A 19652-nucleotide genomic window follows, 5' to 3' on the forward strand; every position below is an offset into this window, starting at 1 on the left:
TATATTCTTATTACAGCTCTACCCCATATCTCTTTCTTGTGGTAACAATCCAGTTAGGCACTGTTCCAGAGGATAACATTTCACATATGATAGGATTTTAATTTTGTAGAGAGGTGTTTCATGTTTGCTTAAAACCACTCAAGGTATATATGTGAACACGTCTGATTAACTCGTAATAATATTACAAAAGTCACAAAACCAAAGGATCCACACGTGAAACAGTGGTAATATAACTACTTGTAATAAAATCCAAACTAGAATTAATTTACAGCATGCAATCTAGTTCATCTACCTCTGCCGTAAGAGTTCAAAATGAAGGAACAATTCCATATCCGGCCATTAGAGATGTTGAAAAGAGTTGTTCTGCATCAGCTTCAGTTTCTGTCCTCTTTGCAAAACGTCCCTTGATCCGTGGTCTTATTTCTGCATATGCCTTTCTTGAAGCATACCTTATTGTCTTCTCGAACTTCCTCCTCTTCTTCTTCTCTCTGTATCTCTGGACCCTAGCCTCCCTGTCCGCTGGAGTTAGCTGCTGCACCATCTGACTAGGTGGGCCAGATAGTTGGTCTATCGTCTCTTTATAGTATTGGACTGTTGTGTCACTCTCTGTTGACTCTGGCACAACAGTGATGTCCATTGATGAAACAGATACCTATAATGACAGAAAACAAAAGACATTTTCAATCCTCCATGGTAAAGAGGACTAAAGAGTTGATGAGTGGGAAGCACGCTATCTAAGAAGGCTTACAGTATGGTTTAGGTCCTTTAAGGAACCATTGTAGTTGTAGTGACCATAGTTGTGATGGCTTTGTTTTTGGTAACTTTTTGGTTCTTCAACTTGAAGTGGTACAACTCCATCTTCTCCCCCAAAGCTCCTCTGGTAGTGACTGTACTGATCTTCGAACTGGTTGTCTACGCTGCTGCTGTAGTCCACAAGGTCAAGATACTCAACACCAAACAAGAACCCATTGTTGTGATTATCACTGTCTTTCCCTGCATTCAGCATCAACCATGAAGCCACCTCTCTATCAGCCTCATCGTCTTCTTTACCCGCCACAAAGCCACTCTCGTTGGTCTCTTCTTTCAACATAATAAAGACTAAACACTCTGTTAGTGTAATCACAAAGGAGGGAAGGCTAATGAGACTGTTATATAGAATACTGGAAGTGAACACTTGGCGCATAGTTAGTGGTTGGTAAAAGTAGTTGGATCATCTTGTGGCTGTCCGAAGTTTGAAGTAAGGATATGTATTAATGATGAGAAAGTCTTGTCTTATATCATTGGCAAAGGAGAAGAAATCTACACCAAGTATATATATCTTCTCTTCCTTTGTATAGCTTTCCTTCTTCATGGGATTGGGACCACCCTCATGAGTTGACGTGGATGATCATGTTTACCAATTTGCTACCGTTTACTTATTTCATTACTCATAAGTGATTAGATTACACACTGTTACACCTCTTTTGGTTAAAAGGTAGAGTAAAGAATTTAGACATTATTTTTTTCAAAAAAAAAAAAACTTTGGCATTATCCCTTCTTGAAACTCTATAAATGTGAATACTGTGCTATAACATTTTTTAAAGATTACAATATTACGGACTTTTACTCTATCTGTTTAGAAATTTATATATGTTGAAAACACTATATTATATTTTTATATATCTATATCAACTTCAGCTCACTTCCTGTTTGAATTTATTGGTAAATCATGCATAAACTATATATTATTTACAAGTGAAGTTTCTTTGGTCAGTTATTTTGGTTAAATTTTCATTAATATATCTATACTATAAGTTTTAAAAATAAAATAAAAACGATTTATTATCAATTATACAATATTCATAGAATTTTTTTTACGTAAAATCTTCAATAATGTGTAAGTAGAACAATCAGACATAAATGTTTTAATAAAATCACTCAGTTTAATATAAATAGAACCATCATATATATAAACCTTCATAATAAGAAAATGAGAAAATGTAACTTGAACATTTGAAATGATTCATTACGAAGAGGAAAAGCCCATGGGCCTGCAAAGTTTATTGCATTTCAGGTTCAGCGTCGTTTCTTCGTTCGTTCGATTTTGCCAAATCCGAAACGATTCAAATTCCCTCCGACTCTGAACCTTCTCAGAGACGCTCTTACTCTCAAACACGATGACTCCGCCACTGCTGAAGCTCGCGCTCGTCAAGGGCCCAAGAGAAGGCGAATCTTTCGAATACAAGCCCGGATCCACTATCCGAATCGGCCGATTCGTTCGTGGCAACGAAATCGCTATCAAAGACGCCGGAATCTCCACCAAACACCTCCGAATCGACTCCGATTCCGAGAACTGGATAATCCACGACCTCGGATCTTCCAACGGCACCACGCTCAACTCTGAATCTCTCGACGCAGACGCTCCCGCTACTCTCCGCCACGGAGACGAAATCAAGCTCGGTGAGTATACTTCCATTGTAGTGAGCTTCGAGACTGATTTTCAGGCCGAGGAGGTGGAGGAGGAGGAGCATAAGCTTCCCCCGAGGCCGAGAAGGAATACGAGACGACGCCTTCCTGATCCAGAACCGGATCCGGTTCAGGAGAAACCAACGCAGCCTGAACCGGCGAAGAGAGGTAGGGCTACGAGAAGTAAAGTAGCGATTACGAAGGAGGAAGAAGAAGCGGCTGTTGCGGTGGAGAAGAAGGGAAACTCTAGGGCTCGGGGAGGTAAGAAGAAGAACACTGAGGCGGTTTTGGATTCAATCAAATTGGAGATTGAGGATACACCGAAGGGAGTGGAGATCTCAGCGAAGAAGAGAGGGACAAGGAGCAGCAGGCAGGTTGGGGATGTAAAGAGTGAGGATACTGGTTTAGAGGAGATGAGAAGAACTACGAGAAGCAAGAGGAAAGAGATTGGTGGAGATGATTCTTTTCTGGATTTGGATATGGTCCTGAGCCAAGCCCGTGCTAACAAGAAGAAAGTGGAGAAGAAGAGCGTTGTAGGAGAGATGGAAGCTAGAGATGAGGATGTTGAAGATGATAAGGAAAATGAAAAGGATGTTGAAGCTCAGAAAGGTCGCAGTGAACCTAGTGATGAAGAAGATGATGCACCTAAGAGGGTAGAGCAGGTGGAGACTGAGTCAAGAAAGACCACATTAGGAGAAGATGATGCATGTAAGAGGGAGGAGCAGGTGGAGATTGAGTCAAGGAAGACCACATTAGGAGAAGAGGATGTTGTAGAAGATAAGGAAAATGAAAAGGAGGATGATACAAGTGATAAAGATGATGAGACGTCTAAGAAGGTCGAGATTGAGTTAGGGAAGAGCGCATTAGGAGAAGATGGAGAGGCAGAGAACTTACAAGATGCAGTTGAAGAGAGCGTTGAGGTTGGAGTTGAGACATCAGATGGAGAGTGTGATGAAGAAGAAGAAGAAAAGGCTGAGCAGGAATCAAGGAATGAAAAGAATGTAGAGAAGGTGGATCTAGAGAAGATGACACTAGGAGATTGGTTTGAATACATGAAGGTGTACATGCGGAAAAAGATAGTGGATGAGACAGAGGAGCTGATAGAGGGAATGAGAGCTAAATCTCGGAGAGTTCACCAGTATATTGCAGAGCAGAAGCAAGCACAGGGCAAGAAAATGGATGTGTAGAGTTTAATTTAGACCCATCCCCCTGAGAGAGAACTATGACGCTAGTCCTTATGAAGTTAGGTAGCTAACATCTTTTTTTAATCGGCTAAACGTTTTTCTTCTGGTATGTAGTATGAAGCACAGGGAAAATAAAAGCCTGTATCTAATATATATAACTCGCTTTGGTGGTGCTAATCTGGATGATGATTTTGTTTGTGCTAGTACTAGTAACCGCAACTAATAATGTTGCACCTTCTTTGACAAGCTATGCCGTAACGCTATTCAACTTCAAAGCTAAGCTTTGCTTCTTGTTTACTAATGGCACACCTTTATTTTCGTGCTTGATTCTCTACTCGTTTTAGAAATGGGATGTTTACATTAGTTGTCACGAAGCTTTAGCAAGTTGGCGCCAGATCATCAAAAATAATATATCAATAATCAAATAAAATTAAATAAATAAAGAGGATTAATTTATGATTCTCAACGGCGTCGTTTCATGCTTGTTGCACTGTTCTTTTCTCTTCCTTTTGGCTCACAACATTTTCTCTCCGACCGGATGAAAACTTCAACGGATTGGTATGAGCTCCTGAACGTTGTAGTTTATCTTCGCTTTTCGTTATCTTCTTCGATTCCGTCTCGAATTTTGAATTGATGATTCTCCTTATTTCATCGGAAGCATCGAGGATTTGGAGATTACGAATTTTTTTGATCCGATCAAACGTTGGTGAGTGTTAATCGTGTTTCCTCTTTCACTGTAGTTTTTTGGTCTTCTTCTTCGTTTAGTAAGTTAGGAGCTGATATGTCCTTGGAATATTAATTTTAGTGAATGTCTTGGATTTGAGTTTTTTTGGAATGTTCTATAACCATAACAATCTTTGTTAGGAGCCTCTTCAGAAGATAAAGTAGAATGAGTAGAAAAAGAACAGAAAATGACACTGAGTCAGGATCAGGAACAGCCACTCCGGTGGATAGATTCGGGTTCCTCAAGCAAGAACATGCCAGCAAGGCTAGAACAACAACAACAGCATCATCCACTAACCACGACAGGTATATATCATAAAAATGAAATTGAGTTAAAGAGTTTTCCAGAGAGAGAGAAATGGTAATGATAGTGTTGTTGTTCGTTACATAGAGAGGAGAGAAAAGTGAGGAAATGGAGGAAGATGATTGGGGTTGGAGGCAGTGACTGGAAGCATTACGTTAGAAGGAAACCTAACGTTGTCAAGAGGCGTATACGCAAAGGGATCCCTGATTGTTTAAGAGGTCTTGTTTGGCAGTTGATCTCTGGAAGCCGCGACCTTTTGCTTATGAATCCTGGTGTTTATGAGGTGACTTTCTCTGTTTTATATATCGCTACATTGTTTGCTCTTATGAGGAAATCTTAACTAAATTTTACTATGCAGCAATTGGTGATTTATGAGACATCGGCATCAGAACTTGATATCATTCGAGACATATCACGTACTTTCCCGTCCCATGTTTTCTTTCAGAAGCGACATGGGCCTGGACAAAGATCGTTGTACAATGTTCTTAAGGCATACTCAGTTTATGACAGAGATGTTGGATATGTTCAGGTCTATCCTCCTCCTATATATATCACTTGTTACTTGTTTTCTTATAGTATGGTATTAAGATTCATGGTTTTGATAACTTGCAGGGGATGGGTTTTATAGCCGGTCTGTTGCTTCTTTATATGAGCGAAGAAGATGCCTTCTGGTTATTAGTTGCGTTGCTCAAAGGAGCTGTTCATGCTCCTATGGAAGGATTGTACCATGTAAGTCTTGTAGTGGTTTAGAGGGAAAAAACTTAAGAATGCCTGAATTAGAAGTTTGTGATTCTTTATGAAAATTATCATTTTTTATTATGAATGGACTATCCAATAATAAAGGATGTTGTACTGATCTTACTTCGTTCCTATCGTGATTTTGAAAATAGTTGATGTCTTAGTGCCAACATTTCATCTATTTTTTATTAACAGAAAAAAATTACATAGGTTATGGTATTCGATAGTCTAAGAGCCATTGCTTGTGGTGTAATGTAGGCAGGGCTTCCTCTTGTACAACAATACCTGTTTCAGTTAGAAAGCTTGGTAAAGGAGCTAATCCCAAAGCTGGGAGAACATTTTACTCAAGAGATGATCAATCCGAGTATGTATGCAAGTCAGTGGTTCATCACCGTCTTCTCTTATTCATTTCCGTTCCCTTTGGCTCTTCGGATATGGGATGTGTTTCTCTCTGAGGTAAATTTAAAAAATTCTCTTTCAGTGATTTGCTGTAATCAAAGTCTTATTCTTTTTATTTTCTTTGGTCATTGTTTCTTTAGGGAGTTAAAATAGTGTTCAAAGTGGGCTTAGCATTGTTGAAGTATTGCCAAGATGAGCTGGTGAGTGAAGTTTTCCTTATAAGCTGCAAGTTAACAGAGCCTCTCTTTTTTTTCTCTCTAATTGGATCTTATATTAACTTTGTAGGTAAAATTACCGTTTGAGAAACTCATACATGCTCTGAAAACATTCCCTGAAGATGCAATGAATCCGGATACCTTGCTTCCATTGGCCTACCCCATTAAGGTTCTCTCCCTCCTTCGAAGAATGAAAGCTTACTCTATTGTCTCTGGTTTAAAGAACTCTAGAACTGTTGAAAGACAGTGAATGAATCAGATTCGCAACCTGGACATGATTAACTTGATGAACAATTTATCTATATGTTGTTAATTATGTGTGTTAAATCTCAGAGCTTTCCTGAGTTGATTAACAACTGTGGTGTTAAATGGTTTGCTCATCCTCAGGTATCAAAACGTTTGGAAGAACTGAAAGTGGAATATGAGAAGACTATTGCCAAACCTGTTCAACCATAAGAAAACCGGTTTGGCTAATAATCTGTACACATATGCTTGGATTCAAAATTCTTTACTCCTCCCTTATCTATATCTTATTGGAATGTATTCTTTCTATCATCATATTGGTCAAGTTGGGTGGGGAATCTCTTTATCAGACACCCTCTGATTCTTCTTAGCAACTTCTGGGAAAGAAGAAGGCATATGTCCCACCTTTGTGTTAGGAGGTATAGTGACTTGTGCTTGTAAAATATTCTCATTATTAGTAATGTGAAAAAGGTAAATCATGCTGTTTAAAATCTTTTGTTAATAAAAAGCATATGCTTTGTACAATTTTTTAAAAAAGAATTAATTCTTACTTTTTGATTAGAATAATTACTTGTTGATCGGACCAACTTTTACATTACAAATGAGGACATGGAGTGAGTCACGGGAGGGTCCTCCTTTATTGTCGTTTAGCGGAAAGGGCTTCGAGAATAGAAAATAGAATTTGATTCGCTGGGCCTACGTTACGTGACGGCTCACCTCGAGTTATCCGCTCAAATGGTGCACGTATCTCAACACGTGTCGTTCATTGATTGGTTGATATTTCTCTGGCTTTAGCGTAATCTAGTAATATTGTTATTCTAAGGCCGAAGATAATGTCAAAAATAGATGTTCAAAACAAATCTAGAATTAAATAATTTAGCTAGTGGCAGCTGGAAAAGATAATTAAATACTATAAAAGTTTATTTTATAAAGATTTGTTGCTTAATTTATCTGTGGTCAAGATTCAAGAACACCGTTTCCACATATTAAAAAGGGTTTATAGGTCATCCTACTATATAAAAAAGAGCTAAATCCTAGCTTCCTAAACCTTGCCACATGAACAAAATAATCAGAACCAACCATTATGCCATGTCATTCCGGACTGGACTTTAAAAAAAAAAACCAACCATTAAAATATGCGAAGAGTCACGGTTTAACCTGGTTCAACTCCAGTTACATCATAATAAAACAATGCATGCATTGATTGTTGATTATTAGTCTTCTAGCTACCACATCTTTGCCATCCTAAATCAAAATCGATTTTTACAACTTTAACTTGCCTCATACTTAATATTCTTATAGCTGGTGAACAATTTAATTTAGGAAATCGTTATATTTCATGTCAAAAATGCATACTGTATTCATTGAAAATTAAATAACATATATTCTACCATTAGGATCAAGAACTCTAATCTGAAGACTATATATTCATCCCCTCTCACTCTGAAAAAACCACCACCGCCAACCGTTCAAGATTTTGTGTAAGTCAATATTTGAAAGTCACAATTTTGTCAATTTTTTGGCATAAGTGATATGTTTAAGAGTTGGATAGTTAAGTCCGTATGCGGTTGGGGACGTGGGGTTTGGCTCACCTTCCACTGTTTATTTTCAATTGTTTTAATAATAGATTCATATTGATAATCTGTGCGAACAAACGTATAAGATTTTAGTTGGTTAAGATTAAACATAGACCGACAATCTTCCGTCTTTAGCTATTGGTCTCCGCCAAAAAAATTTGATTTAATATAATAGTTCCTGCCTGCTAAGCTACTACAATTGTAGTTCACGTCTATCGGTCATGTAAAATATTTAGTTTTTTTTTGCTTTATAAGATTTTAGTTTGTAATTAATCTCATGGTTCGATTTTATCCATTGAGACCTTTTTCACTATGTTTTATTATCAAACCATTTCACTTTGCCTAAGATTTAAATATTCTTTCCTTTGTTTAAGGATTGATTGTTCCTCAATACCATGGTCAAACCAACCGCCAAAGATCTTCCACTTATGGGAGGTATTTTGAATTTACAAGTGCATTTTTGAATCAAAAACATTATTAGTATTGATATATTAATTTAATACTTTAATCCAAATCTTTAATAAAACAAATATAAAATACAAATTATGTTTTATATATATATATATATATTTATATTTTTGACTATTTACATCTTATTAAATTTGAAGTGCACAAAAAAAAAGAAAAGTTACATCTTATCTGATAAGATTCCAAATATATAAATACAATGCTACGTTTTGATTTTTGTTTATTGCTACGAAACGTTTTAAAAACTTGGGAAAAGGTAAAAATACAGACGACATGACCGACCACTCCTTTTCTCCTGGTTTGCAAGAATCTAATTGAGTTGCTTAATATTTGTTCCAAATTAATATATAGTCCCATCAGAATCATAAATTAATAATCTATCTCTATATAATTTTATATAAGTACTAAATAAAGATATTTTTGTTCATTTTATAGTTACAAAACTCTAATAAAACAAATATAAACATTATTAGTAAAATATGTTTTTTATTTAAAAATACAAATTATGAAAAAAACCACAATTGGTTCTTAATAAAAAAATCATGCTCCCAACTGTATCAACAGATTCGTCATTCACCCCTAGAAGACACATATAGGAATAATTAAATACTTTGGCAAAAAAAAACATTTTTGTGATGAAGATTCTTAGATGATGATCGTTTTCTATACAAACATGCGGCACCTCTACACCATTGTTTTAATCACAGGAAAACACGTAGAAATCCATTAACACAAATATTAACATACTTTAATTAAATATGTAATCCGCGCGGAGCGCGGACACCGGCTCTAGTTTTTGGTAAAAAAAACAGCAAATTGTTGAGAAAAACAAAACAAAAATCAACGGTTCAGGAGAGAGCGTTACACATTTGTAACGCGGAAACCTTTAATATAAAGGTTAAAAGGGTAAAAGCGTAAAAGCAAGTATTTAGGGCTGGCTGTTACTATATAAAGAACCGTCTCTACGTTGCTTTTCTCTTCACGAACGAACGCTTCTCATTGGCTCATCATTACCAAATCATCATAATAAATCGTCATTTCTCTCAAAATTAGGGTTTTCTCTTCCGGTTATCTGTATCTGGGGTGAGCTTTCGTAGATCTCTTACTTCTCAATTCGTCTTTCGTAGATCGGATCGTTGTTATCTTTAACGAAGAATCCTTCGTTTTGTTTTGACTTTCAGGTTTTGAAGGTTTCGTTTCGTATCTGGGAAGAAAGGATTCGTTAATTCGTGGTCTAGATCTAAAATTCATATATATGTAAGCATCTCTAACGTCTTCTGATCTTCGAATTACACATATATTTTTGGTTTTTTGTGTGAGAGATTCAGTCTGAGCTATGTTGGTATTCAATTATATGTTATTATTGATCGAATAGCTTAGGTTTTGATCGTTATATATAAACATAACAATTCGTTTAAGCTCCAGCTGTAATCTTATGGTTCTAGATCCAATGAAACAATTTAATCATGTGTCTCATCTGATTAACTGATGTGCTAGAATTGAGTTTTAAACGTTTATTTGAGATCTGTTGTTGAATTTTAAAACTTTGAACATTGGGACTTTGTTGAATTTAGTACCGTATGGTTTGAACATTGAATAATCTTCTCTTGGTTTCCTCTTTAGCTAACAGTATGGTTTGTTTGTTTCTTGTGAATTGCAGAAGGCGTGAATGAGATTATGATGGAATCGAAAGGTGGTAATAAAAAGTCGTCGTCTAGTAGTTCCTTATTTTACGAAGCTCCCCTCGGTTACAGCATTGAAGACGTTCGCCCCAACGGTGGAATCAAGAAATTCAAATCTTCTGTCTACTCCAACGTATGCTTCCAACCATATGAGTCATGTTTCCTTCGGGACAGTATCATGTTTCTTAACAATGTTTTTCTTCCTTTCTTTGCAGTGCGCTAAGAGGCCATCCTGAGTTGTAGCGTGCACCGAGTCCTCCTGCTATAGTTATAGCTTTTTATAATTTCCAGTTTATAATTTACTTTTTTCTTTCTAAGCTCCGTTTCTGCTTGGTTCCCCAATCCCATCGTTCTCTCCTCCTACTACAATGGCCTTATCTGCAATCGGTTTCGAAGGCTACGAGAAGCGCCTCGAGGTCTCTTTCTTCGAGCCTAGCTTCTTCCAAGACTCCAAGGGACTTGGTCTCCGTGCTCTGACCAGGTCCCAGCTTGACGAGATTCTCACTCCTGCTGCCTGCGAGATCGTTTCCTCTCTCTCCAACGATCACTTGGACTCTTACGTCCTCTCTGAGTCCAGCTTCTTTGTCTACCCTTACAAAGTCATCATCAAGACCTGTGGCACCACCAAGCTCCTCCTCTCCATCCCGCCGCTTCTTAAGCTGGCCGGTGAGCTTTCCCTGAGTGTTAAGTCTGTTAAATACACTCGCGGCTCCTTCCTCTGCCCTGGAGGCCAGCCTTTTCCTCACAGGAGCTTCTCTGAAGAAGTCTCTGTTCTTGATGGTCACTTTACTAAGCTGGGTTTGAACAGCGTTGCCTACTTGATGGGTAATGATGATGAAAATAAGAAATGGCATGTCTATGCTGCCTCTGCTCAGACCTCCAGCGACTGCAACAACAATGTCTACACGCTCGAGATGTGCATGACTGGTCTTGACAAGGAGAAAGCCTCTGTCTTCTACAAGAATGAAACTGGTGGGGAGAATGGATCGATGACCGACAACTCTGGAATCAGAAAGATCCTCCCTAAGTCCCAGATCTGCGACTTTGAGTTCGAGCCCTGTGGCTACTCTATGAACTCCATTGAAGGAGATGCAATCTCCACTATCCATGTGACCCCTGAGGATGGGTTTAGCTACGCTAGCTTCGAAGCCGTGGGTTATGACTTCAGCACTCTCGACCTGAGCCAGCTTGTGACAAGGGTTCTGTCTTGCTTTGAGCCAAAGCAATTCTCTGTGGCTGTGCACTCGAGCGTTGGAGCGAACGCGTACAAGCCGGAGATCAGTGTGGACTTGGAAGACTATGGGTGCAGAGAGAGGACATTTGAGTCTTTGGGAGAAGAGAGTGGGACGGTGATGTATCAGACGTTTGAGAAGCTTGGCAAGTACTGTGGATCGCCTAGATCTACCTTGAAGTGTGAGTGGAGCAGCAACAATAGCTGCAGCAGCGAGGACGAGAAGGACGAGGGAATCTAGCAGAACTATTTATGAGCTTTCTGTTTTTATGCATCTTTCTTTTGTTTCGTAATGAATAATGGCTTGTGAAGTTGAGGTACTCTCACCTTTCACAAGCATGTGTGCTGTGTGTTTCGTACTGTTATGTTTGGATCTTTAATATATGAAAAAGACTATTATGTTTGCTATTATGATTTAAGGTTTCTTGCATTACTCTCGTCTTTCCTAGTGTTGTCACGATTGAATGAACAAAAAAAACTAGAGGACCATTAGTTTGCATCACACTGCAATAATTTTGATCTCGAGGACCTAATTTAGAACATTGCTCATATCAATACAGTACAATCATGTGTGTTCCTAATAAGACTCGCCCCATGTTCCTATTCTTGATCGTTCACTTTATCTTCAAGAGTGTAACATTGAACAAGTGCCCACTGGCTCTTAGAGAAGCTGATAGAGATGAGAGATAGCGTTGATGAACCTGATGTTTATCTGACGAAGCATGCTGTACATCTCTGGTTCCTCGAACGGCATCTTTAATCACACTCCAATTTCAATAACTTGTGAGTCATTGGCCACATAAATCTAAGCTTGCATGTAAAGTTTAACGATGTTATTTATCAAACTTTTAATAAAAAAAACATGTGTATTGGGATGAGAGATCGAGAAAACCACGTACTAGTTTACTACTACTACGTAAGAAGCCTTTATGTCCTGGTCAAACGGTTAACTAACACGTGGATACACCACCTACCGACGGAGGCAGCGTTCTCGAACCCATCCTCGTGTCCTCAACACGTGGAAGCATACAAGCACGTCCCTTGACTCCCTTCTAATTATAAATAACAACCCGAAACTAACACTTTTGCATCATCAACATACAAACAACCAAACAATCAAAGTACCAAATTAAGTTTTAGCAAAAACGAGAGAGAGAAAGAAATGGCAGACAACAAGCAAAACATGAGCTACCAAGCCGGTCAAGCCACAGGCCAGACTAAGGTCTCTCTCTCTTTCTTTTAGATCTTGCACTAAACAAGTTTTGTTAAACTAAACAAATTTGGCAAAAATGTTGTTGGTTATATACTGTTAATGTGTTACACAGGAGAAGGCAAGTGGTATGATGGACAAGGCCAAAGATGCTGCTGCTTCAGCTCAAGACTCCATGCAACAGGTTCACTTTGATTTCTCAATCTCTCATATGTTATCTACTCGCTTTTTTACAGAGTAGTATTAAACATACACATATATATATATACGGTCCTAACCATATAAATGCAATTCATAGGCTGGGCAACAGATGAAGCAGAAGGCACAAGGAGCTACTGATGCGGTAAAGGACAAAACCGGCATGAACAAGAACACCTAAACAACTTTCAGTTTCCTTTCTCTAATCTAATTCCACTCTTGGAGTTGTTTAATAAATTTGGGAAGGGCGGTGATTCTCATTCCTGTGTTCTTCTGATGTTATAATTTCCCTTTTTGTATGTTTATGTAATCTTCTCAAATAATCAATAAAATCTCAGTTTTCTAATGTGAGATCATTATAAGAACACACAGAGAGGAATCAATAAATATACAACTCAAATAATTAGTTAAACAAGTGAAAAACATAATGTGAAATCATGGTTGAAGCACAGTATATAACTCATAAAAATTCAAAGGCATTGTATATACTATATAGTGGTAAGTGAAAAAGAGTGAGATATTGTAATGATTATGTTGGCAATTATCAATCCAATTGATAAACTAAATTTTTTTTTTTTTTTTTGAAACACTGATAAACTAAATTTAGAATCACATATTTAAACCCCGAAAGATCTTTAGTAGAACCTTCGGACTCAACCAGAGGTTTCTCGTTTTAAAAGCGAAATTAGAAAAAAAATAAAATTAAAATCTCTCTTAAACCCTAACATTTTCCACTTCCTTCGCCATCGCTCTGCTCATCTCCTTCACTTCGAAAGATCCGAACTTTCGATTCAGATCGAGCTAGTAAGCGAAACCCAATTGAAAGAAGGATGAGATATCAATGGCGATTGATTCTCTTACGGAGTTACCGTTCTTCATTTTGCTCCCGTTTCCAGGTAATCTCCAATTCGACCCGATCTCTCACTTCTCTCCTCCACGAACGTTCTACGTTTCAACCTCCGCAACAAAGCCAGTGGCTTTACTCTGTTAACCGAAGCTTTTCATCTAAACCCGTGATCCAAGAGAAACCTTCTCCTGAAGCTATTGTAATTGATACTTTCACCAGATTGAACACTAAAGATGAAATTAACAAAGAGCTTGATTCAAATAGTATTGTGATTAGTCATGACTTAGCTTTAAAAGCTCTGAGATCGCTCGAATCAACCCCTGATGTCGCACAAAGGCTTTTCCTTTGGGTCTCAGAAGCTTCCCCCAAGAAACTCTCCTCCAAAAGCTACAACACGATGCTGCGTATCCTCGGCGTTAACGGACTCGTTGATGAGTTTTGGAGCTTGGTTGATGACATGAAGAAGAGAGGACACGGTGTATCAGCTAGCGTGAGAGACAAAGTGGGCGTTAAGTTTCAGGAAGATGGGCTTGAAGGTGATTTGAATAGGCTCAAGGAGCTTTTCGCTTCGGGCTCTATTGATAACTCTGTGGATAAGGTTTGCAATAGAGTTTGTAAGATTGTGATGAAGGATCAGTGGAACGCTGAGCTGGAGAAACAGCTGAGGGATTTGAAAATCGAGTTTAGCAGTGATCTTGTGAAGATGGTTGTGGAGAAGCTTGATGTTGAGCCGAGGAAGGCGTTATTGTTCTTTAGGTGGATTGATGAGTGTGGCGGTTTTAAGCATGATGAGAAGACTTATAACGCTATGGCGAGGGTTTTAGGGAAAGAGAAGTTTCTCGATAGGTTTCGGATCGTTATCGAGGAGGTTAGGAGTGGTGGTTACGAGATGGAGATGGAGACTTATGTCAGGGTTTCAGCGAGGTTCTGTCAGAGTAGAATGGTTAGAGAAGCTGTGGAGCTCTTCGAGTTTGCGATGGCGGGGAGGAACACGCCCACGGCGCACTGCTGTTGTTTACTTCTCAAGAAGATTGTCACTACAAGGAAGTTAGACATGGATTTGTTTTCGAGAACTGTGAAAGCTTATACATGTAACGGCAACGTTATGACGGATCAGATGCTGCAGAGTGTCATCAAGTCTTTGAGAAGCGTTGATAGGTTTGAACAGAGCAATGAGGTGTTGAAGGCCATGAAAGAAGGCGGTTATGTCCCTAGCGGTGACCTGCAGAGCGTGATTGCTTCGGGGGACTTAGTCGTAAGGGAAAGAAAGATGAAGCCAATGAGCTTGTGGACTTCATGGAAGCCTCTGGGGATCATCTGGATGACAAAGCAATGGCGTCTTTAGTCGAAGGGCACTGTGATGCCAACAATCTTGAGGAAGCTTCGGAGTGTTTCAAGAAGATGATTGGCAAAGAAGGAGTCTCTTACGCGGGTTACGCATTTGAGAAGCTGGTGCTTGCTTATTGCAATAGTTTTCAGGCAAGAGATGCATACAAGCTCTTCACGGAGCTAGTGAAACAGAACCAGTTGAAGCCTTGGCACAGTACTTACAAAATCATGGTGAGGAATCTACTGATGAAGAAGGTAGCGAGAGATGGTGGGTTTGAAGAAGCTTTGAGTCTTCTACCTATGATGAGAGATCACGGTTTCCCTCCTTTCGTGGACCCGTTCTTAGATTACTTAGCTAACAGTGGAACAGGAGCAGAAGCTTTTGCCTTTCTGAAGGCTTTGACTTCTAAGAAGTTTCCATCTAACTTAATGGTTCTGCGTGTGTTGGAAGCTATGTTGAAGTCTGCAAGGCATTGTGAAGCTCAGGATCTGCTGTCTCTATGCCCCAGTTATATCCGTCGAAATGCTGATGTTTTGCAACTTTTCAGTTCCATGAAACCTGATCAATGTTCTTTAGAGAAACCTTTGCCAGCACCCGCTCAAATCGAAGCCTAGTCCATTAGTGATGTTTGGCATGGTGAATTAGAAAGCTCAAAGCATCTCCAAAAGCAACCTCATGATTTCAAATATAAAGTTTTGTACACTTTAAAATAGCCTTAAAACCTTAAAATGTAAGGTTATATTTGATATTTTTTAATTCTTCAGGCTTTATATTTGTGTAACTTTAAAATAAAGTTAATAACTTTCTTTTTCAATCATTTTTAATACAAAATATTTAATTAACTATTAGGGCATCTTCAACCCCGCTCTATTTTCTCTTCTAAAGTTTAGAGTAAAAATACTTCAATGATACTCTATTTTCTATTCTATAATAGTGTAAACTTATTTTTTACTCTATATATTGACTAATTTTTTTATTTTTTGTTCATCATTTTATTTTTCACTCTAAAATAGAGTACCATTGAAGCAACATCCAGAGTTACTCTATTTTAAAGAAAAATATAGAGTAAACCATTGGAGATGGTCTAACACATGTTATACAAAAATAATATTACATCAAGCAAATATGAAATACAAGAAACTGAAAATACAAAAAACAATAATAAACATATGATGAGTATTATATTTGACCTACTTACTAAGTCAAATTCAGGTCAATTAGTTACCAAAAAAAGATGAGTAATTGCACGTCCAATATCCAATATCTAAAATTTGCCAAGATTATAAACTTAGATATATATATAATTCAAATAGTGGAGAAAACCACTCAAAAATATTTCATATAAAATAAATTTAGATATTTTAAGTGGATTTCTCTACTATTTTAGAAAACCAATTATTTAAGTATTGTTATTTTTTATCGGGACCCTTTGTTTTTCCCATATTAATCTTTAGTTTTTGCTGCATTTTTACTTATGTTCTTATCACAGGATTAAAAGAAAATAACAATAAGAAACTCTTAACGTATTAGATGGAACAAAACGAAAAATAGTCAATGGAGTGATAATAACACAAGTGAGTGAAGAAATGTAAGGAAATGTAGAATGATTTCGAGGAAGCTACATACATATTTATACATGTGAAACCCAATCTCTTCTCCCAACTTGCGAATTGATTAATGAACTATACTTTGTGACACTGTTCCCAGCATATGAAGCATACTATATTACTACTATCTTATTCCCCATACATCGAAAAAACTCATATACTATTATGAAATGCAATGGCCGCTCTTTCAATGTATTTCATGTATTGTGAGATACATGTAGCCATCTTCTTTATCCTTTGAAACGTATAAATTAAATATGCATCTACATTGTTTCTATATGAGTGAATTATTAAAAATTCATATAGCCCGTATTTTCAAGTTTCTATTTTACTATACGCACTTAGAATCAGAATAGCTAAATCTTTGTTTAATTTATGTTTCAAAGATTCGATAAATGATGAACAATCAATATGTTGTAGTAACAAGTAACTTTTTCATTTACAAAATTTCGCATTAGGGCACAAACATTTATACGTGTGTATACATGCTTTACCCTGATTTCTGAACACTCTCACACACATATATACACGTACATGTATATATGTTTGTACATGTTACAATGTATCGTAACGAATAAATGAAATATCAATCACGTGAACAAAGGAGCATCATCACACATCTTCTAATGATGTAAATCCTCCCTTTCTGTTCTTTAAGATACTTCCCAAGTCTTCTACTTTGTGATTTCTTCTCCTTTCTCTTCAAGTTCATGATGATGCTTTCCATATCCGCTTTGTTTTTACCTTGAATAACAGGTTGATGAACGAATCTTCTAGAAGATTTAAGTAGGGATAGAAAGACTGTGATTTTTGTTAAGAGAGAGTTGAGCTTTAGAAGGTTAAGTGATTTGATGAGGAAGATACTCGTTCGAATGAGTTTTTATAGCTATAAGTTTTTGTCTGCATTGTACGTTTTAGTTTAAAATAAACGAGTAGATATCCATAAGAAAATTATTCTTAATTTCTTATGGTTGAGTCACGTCACCAAACTTTACATAACAATGTGAAAATACACCAACCAAGATACATTGGTCGGCCATTTGGTTGCATACCTTATTCTTTTATGCACTACAATAATAAGTGACGATAAAATATATATTTTTTGATTAATAGTAGTTTTTTTTTTTTTTGAAACACCGATTAATAGTATGAAGTGTATTCTTATAATGCCGTAAGCTAAATATAGCTAATTACATAGCTCATGTAAGTGTTAATCTTTTGATTAGACTATCCATTTGGGGGCGTATATGGTACATCAAAGATAGCATACTTGTAACTGCTTTGTCATTTGTTTTGTTTATCATCATGTTGACTGATTCAATGTGACTAGAGCCATTTTGCCTCAAATGAGATAAACAGATCCCACAAAAATGGGGATGCTTTGAGTCGTTTTTACTCGCAAAACAAAATACAACCACTTTCATATATAACTTTAGTTTCTTTTTTTTTTTTGCTGAATCACAGATTACACTTTAGTTAGTTTATCTATATACTAATATATTAGTTTGATATATACTAAGTTGTAATATACGTGTGTGAATATACATGTAATTAGTATGTATATTTGCAGTGTCTAGCTTCTTAGACTAACAACACATATATAATGGAAAACCAAACTTATGAGATATTGTATAGTTTCATATGGATATCATAGTGAGAAAGATGTATGAAAATGCACCAGTGGTATTGTTTTCCTCACCGTTTAACACGTATTATACATTGAAATACTTGTGTTTTGTAACGAGTGTGTCACGTTTATTGCTTTACAAAATTGGTTAAATTTCCCAAGCATATTTTAAAACTTATTTCCAATTAATTTTCTTTTTAGTAGTGTAGCTTAAGATAAACATCTATACGAAACTTCCTAAGCTCAATTACTATTTTTTTCTACTGGAACAAGTTACTTGAAATTTGTGACCTGTTAGCTTAGACAAACGTTTAAATTAATCTCAAGGCCAAAACACAATCCCACATGTCTTTTCTCGTGTTCCACCACCAAATCAGCCGTAACTTGAACGGTTGAACCTGGCCTACTTCATTCAGCTCGCACTGAACCATTCACATAATTTCACTCAACCTCTCTTATTGTATTAATCAATACAGCTGTTTTTAATTAACTTCACTTAATTACTGTTAATACCAGAACCATATTGTATTAGTGCCTTAATTCTTGGAAGTTGTTTTGTGTGTCCCCTCTTACATATTATAACTCGATATTCCGTATGCCATGTTCCAAAACAGAACATTTTGATCTTCCAAATGTTGTTACATATACATGCGTACTTCAGTACATGTCTTACCACAGCTCAGTCCGTACGTGTTACTATATGTTGCGACGGGACAAGCAATATATTTATAACCAAGATACCATTCATTGTATATTTTTCAAGTAAAATAAAAAAACTAACCACTAAAAGTTTAAATATTCGTCCATTACTGATATATCCCACGTAATTATTACATTTTCTTACCAAATATATAAAGCATGCGTTTACTGTAAACATAGATTCACGTTTGTTGTCAATGGTACTCTCATTTTGAAAGGAATGATATTCGTATAATAAGATAAGGTTGATTATTTTAAATAAAAAGTTAAATAAGTGTTGAACTTGTGTTGTCTTGGTAGTTGTTTGCATCCAATTATTTATAATTTCAGAACAAGATAACAAAGCTAAAGATAAAATAAAAGAAGCATGTAGAGCATGCCGCACGTGAAATCCGCATGGCTAAGGGTTAATGTTTGGCATAACCTAGACAATCTTCGTTATTCTGTCTCCTAACTTAATATATTACTCCATTCATGACAAGTTTACCACATTAAAATATACGATTAATTAACAAATAACTTAAACACAATTAAGAATCACTAACCCGTATCTTGGTCTTGGATGATTCAAAAGATAGTGTCCGTAATTAAACACTTGTCCAATGCAACGCATCAAGAACCAGTTTCGACTTTGTATTATCTATTTTACTAATCATTTCAATTAAGGTTGATTAGTTTCGCACTCATGAAGCATCCAATATCTTGGAACTAGTAATCTAATAAAGACCACTCGTATACAAACAATAGTGTATCCAGTATATACATTAATTCCTGTGTTGACCCCTATATAATGTCTTTAGTTTATTTCTCTGTGTGTTTGATCAAATGTATCTTTAATTAAAGCCTCATTCCAATAATTGTAGTGTTAGATTGATTAGGGGCGATATATGCCCTGCTAATTACTCTAAATGGAAAAATATAGTCC

At 36.8% G+C, this 19652-nt stretch overlaps 6 protein-coding genes and 1 pseudogene across 9 annotated transcripts; 5 read left to right on the forward strand and 2 right to left on the reverse strand.

Annotated features, from left to right (window-relative positions):
* Positions 1–146: 146 nt before the first annotated feature.
* Positions 147–1845, reverse strand: LOC106443860 (zinc finger protein CONSTANS-LIKE 2). Its single transcript, XM_013885412.3, has 2 exons — positions 749–1845; positions 147–652 (listed from the first exon to the last, which is right to left on the reverse strand). Exons 1-2 carry the CDS (start codon positions 1181–1183, stop codon positions 308–310), a joined length of 780 nt encoding a protein of 259 aa, XP_013740866.3. The 5' UTR covers positions 1184–1845; the 3' UTR covers positions 147–307.
* A 239-nt stretch (positions 1846–2084) lies between these two features.
* Positions 2085–3832, forward strand: LOC106438931 (FHA domain-containing protein At4g14490-like). Its single transcript, XM_013880232.3, has one exon. The coding sequence runs from the start codon at positions 2157–2159 to the stop codon at positions 3630–3632; it is 1476 nt and encodes a 491-aa protein (XP_013735686.2). The 5' UTR covers positions 2085–2156; the 3' UTR covers positions 3633–3832.
* A 207-nt stretch (positions 3833–4039) lies between these two features.
* Positions 4040–6776, forward strand: LOC106438932 (ecotropic viral integration site 5 protein homolog). 4 transcript variants are annotated; one of them, XM_048776208.1, is made up of 10 exons: positions 4083–4187; positions 4288–4335; positions 4494–4658; positions 4744–4939; positions 5015–5185; positions 5269–5385; positions 5653–5850; positions 5934–5993; positions 6079–6177; positions 6396–6776. In XM_048776208.1, exons 3-10 carry the CDS (start codon positions 4519–4521, stop codon positions 6462–6464), a joined length of 1050 nt encoding a protein of 349 aa, XP_048632165.1. In that variant the 5' UTR covers positions 4083–4187; positions 4288–4335; positions 4494–4518; the 3' UTR covers positions 6465–6776. The 4 variants fall into 4 exon arrangements, with proteins under 4 accessions (XP_048632167.1, XP_048632165.1, XP_048632164.1 ...); XM_048776210.1 differs by lacking the exon at positions 4288–4335 and having other exon boundaries at positions 4040–4187; XM_048776207.1 differs by having other exon boundaries at positions 4084–4335.
* Positions 6777–9155: 2379 nt separating this feature from the next.
* On the forward strand, positions 9156–11620 carry BNAC03G32930D (S-adenosylmethionine decarboxylase proenzyme 3). The gene is made up of 4 exons (XM_048776206.1): positions 9156–9379; positions 9478–9553; positions 9957–10111; positions 10194–11620. The coding sequence occupies exon 4, from the start codon at positions 10347–10349 to the stop codon at positions 11448–11450; it is 1104 nt and encodes a 367-aa protein (XP_048632163.1). The 5' UTR covers positions 9156–9379; positions 9478–9553; positions 9957–10111; positions 10194–10346; the 3' UTR covers positions 11451–11620.
* Positions 11621–12281: 661 nt separating this feature from the next.
* Positions 12282–12960, forward strand: LOC106443861 (stress-induced protein KIN2). The gene is made up of 3 exons (XM_013885413.3): positions 12282–12431; positions 12535–12603; positions 12718–12960. Exons 1-3 carry the CDS (start codon positions 12372–12374, stop codon positions 12796–12798), a joined length of 210 nt encoding a protein of 69 aa, XP_013740867.2. The 5' UTR covers positions 12282–12371; the 3' UTR covers positions 12799–12960.
* A 362-nt stretch (positions 12961–13322) lies between these two features.
* On the forward strand, positions 13323–15639 carry LOC125606962 (annotated as a pseudogene).
* Positions 15640–16262: 623 nt separating this feature from the next.
* Positions 16263–18798, reverse strand: LOC106443863 (small polypeptide DEVIL 2). Its single transcript, XM_022717611.2, has one exon. The coding sequence runs from the start codon at positions 17126–17128 to the stop codon at positions 16988–16990; it is 141 nt and encodes a 46-aa protein (XP_022573332.2). The 5' UTR covers positions 17129–18798; the 3' UTR covers positions 16263–16987.
* Positions 18799–19652: the final 854 nt, after the last annotated feature.

The sequence above is a fragment of the Brassica napus genome, chromosome A3, assembly GCF_020379485.1.
Source record: "Brassica napus cultivar Da-Ae chromosome A3, Da-Ae, whole genome shotgun sequence".
In the NCBI taxonomy this organism is placed as follows: Eukaryota; Viridiplantae; Streptophyta; class Magnoliopsida; order Brassicales; family Brassicaceae; genus Brassica; species Brassica napus.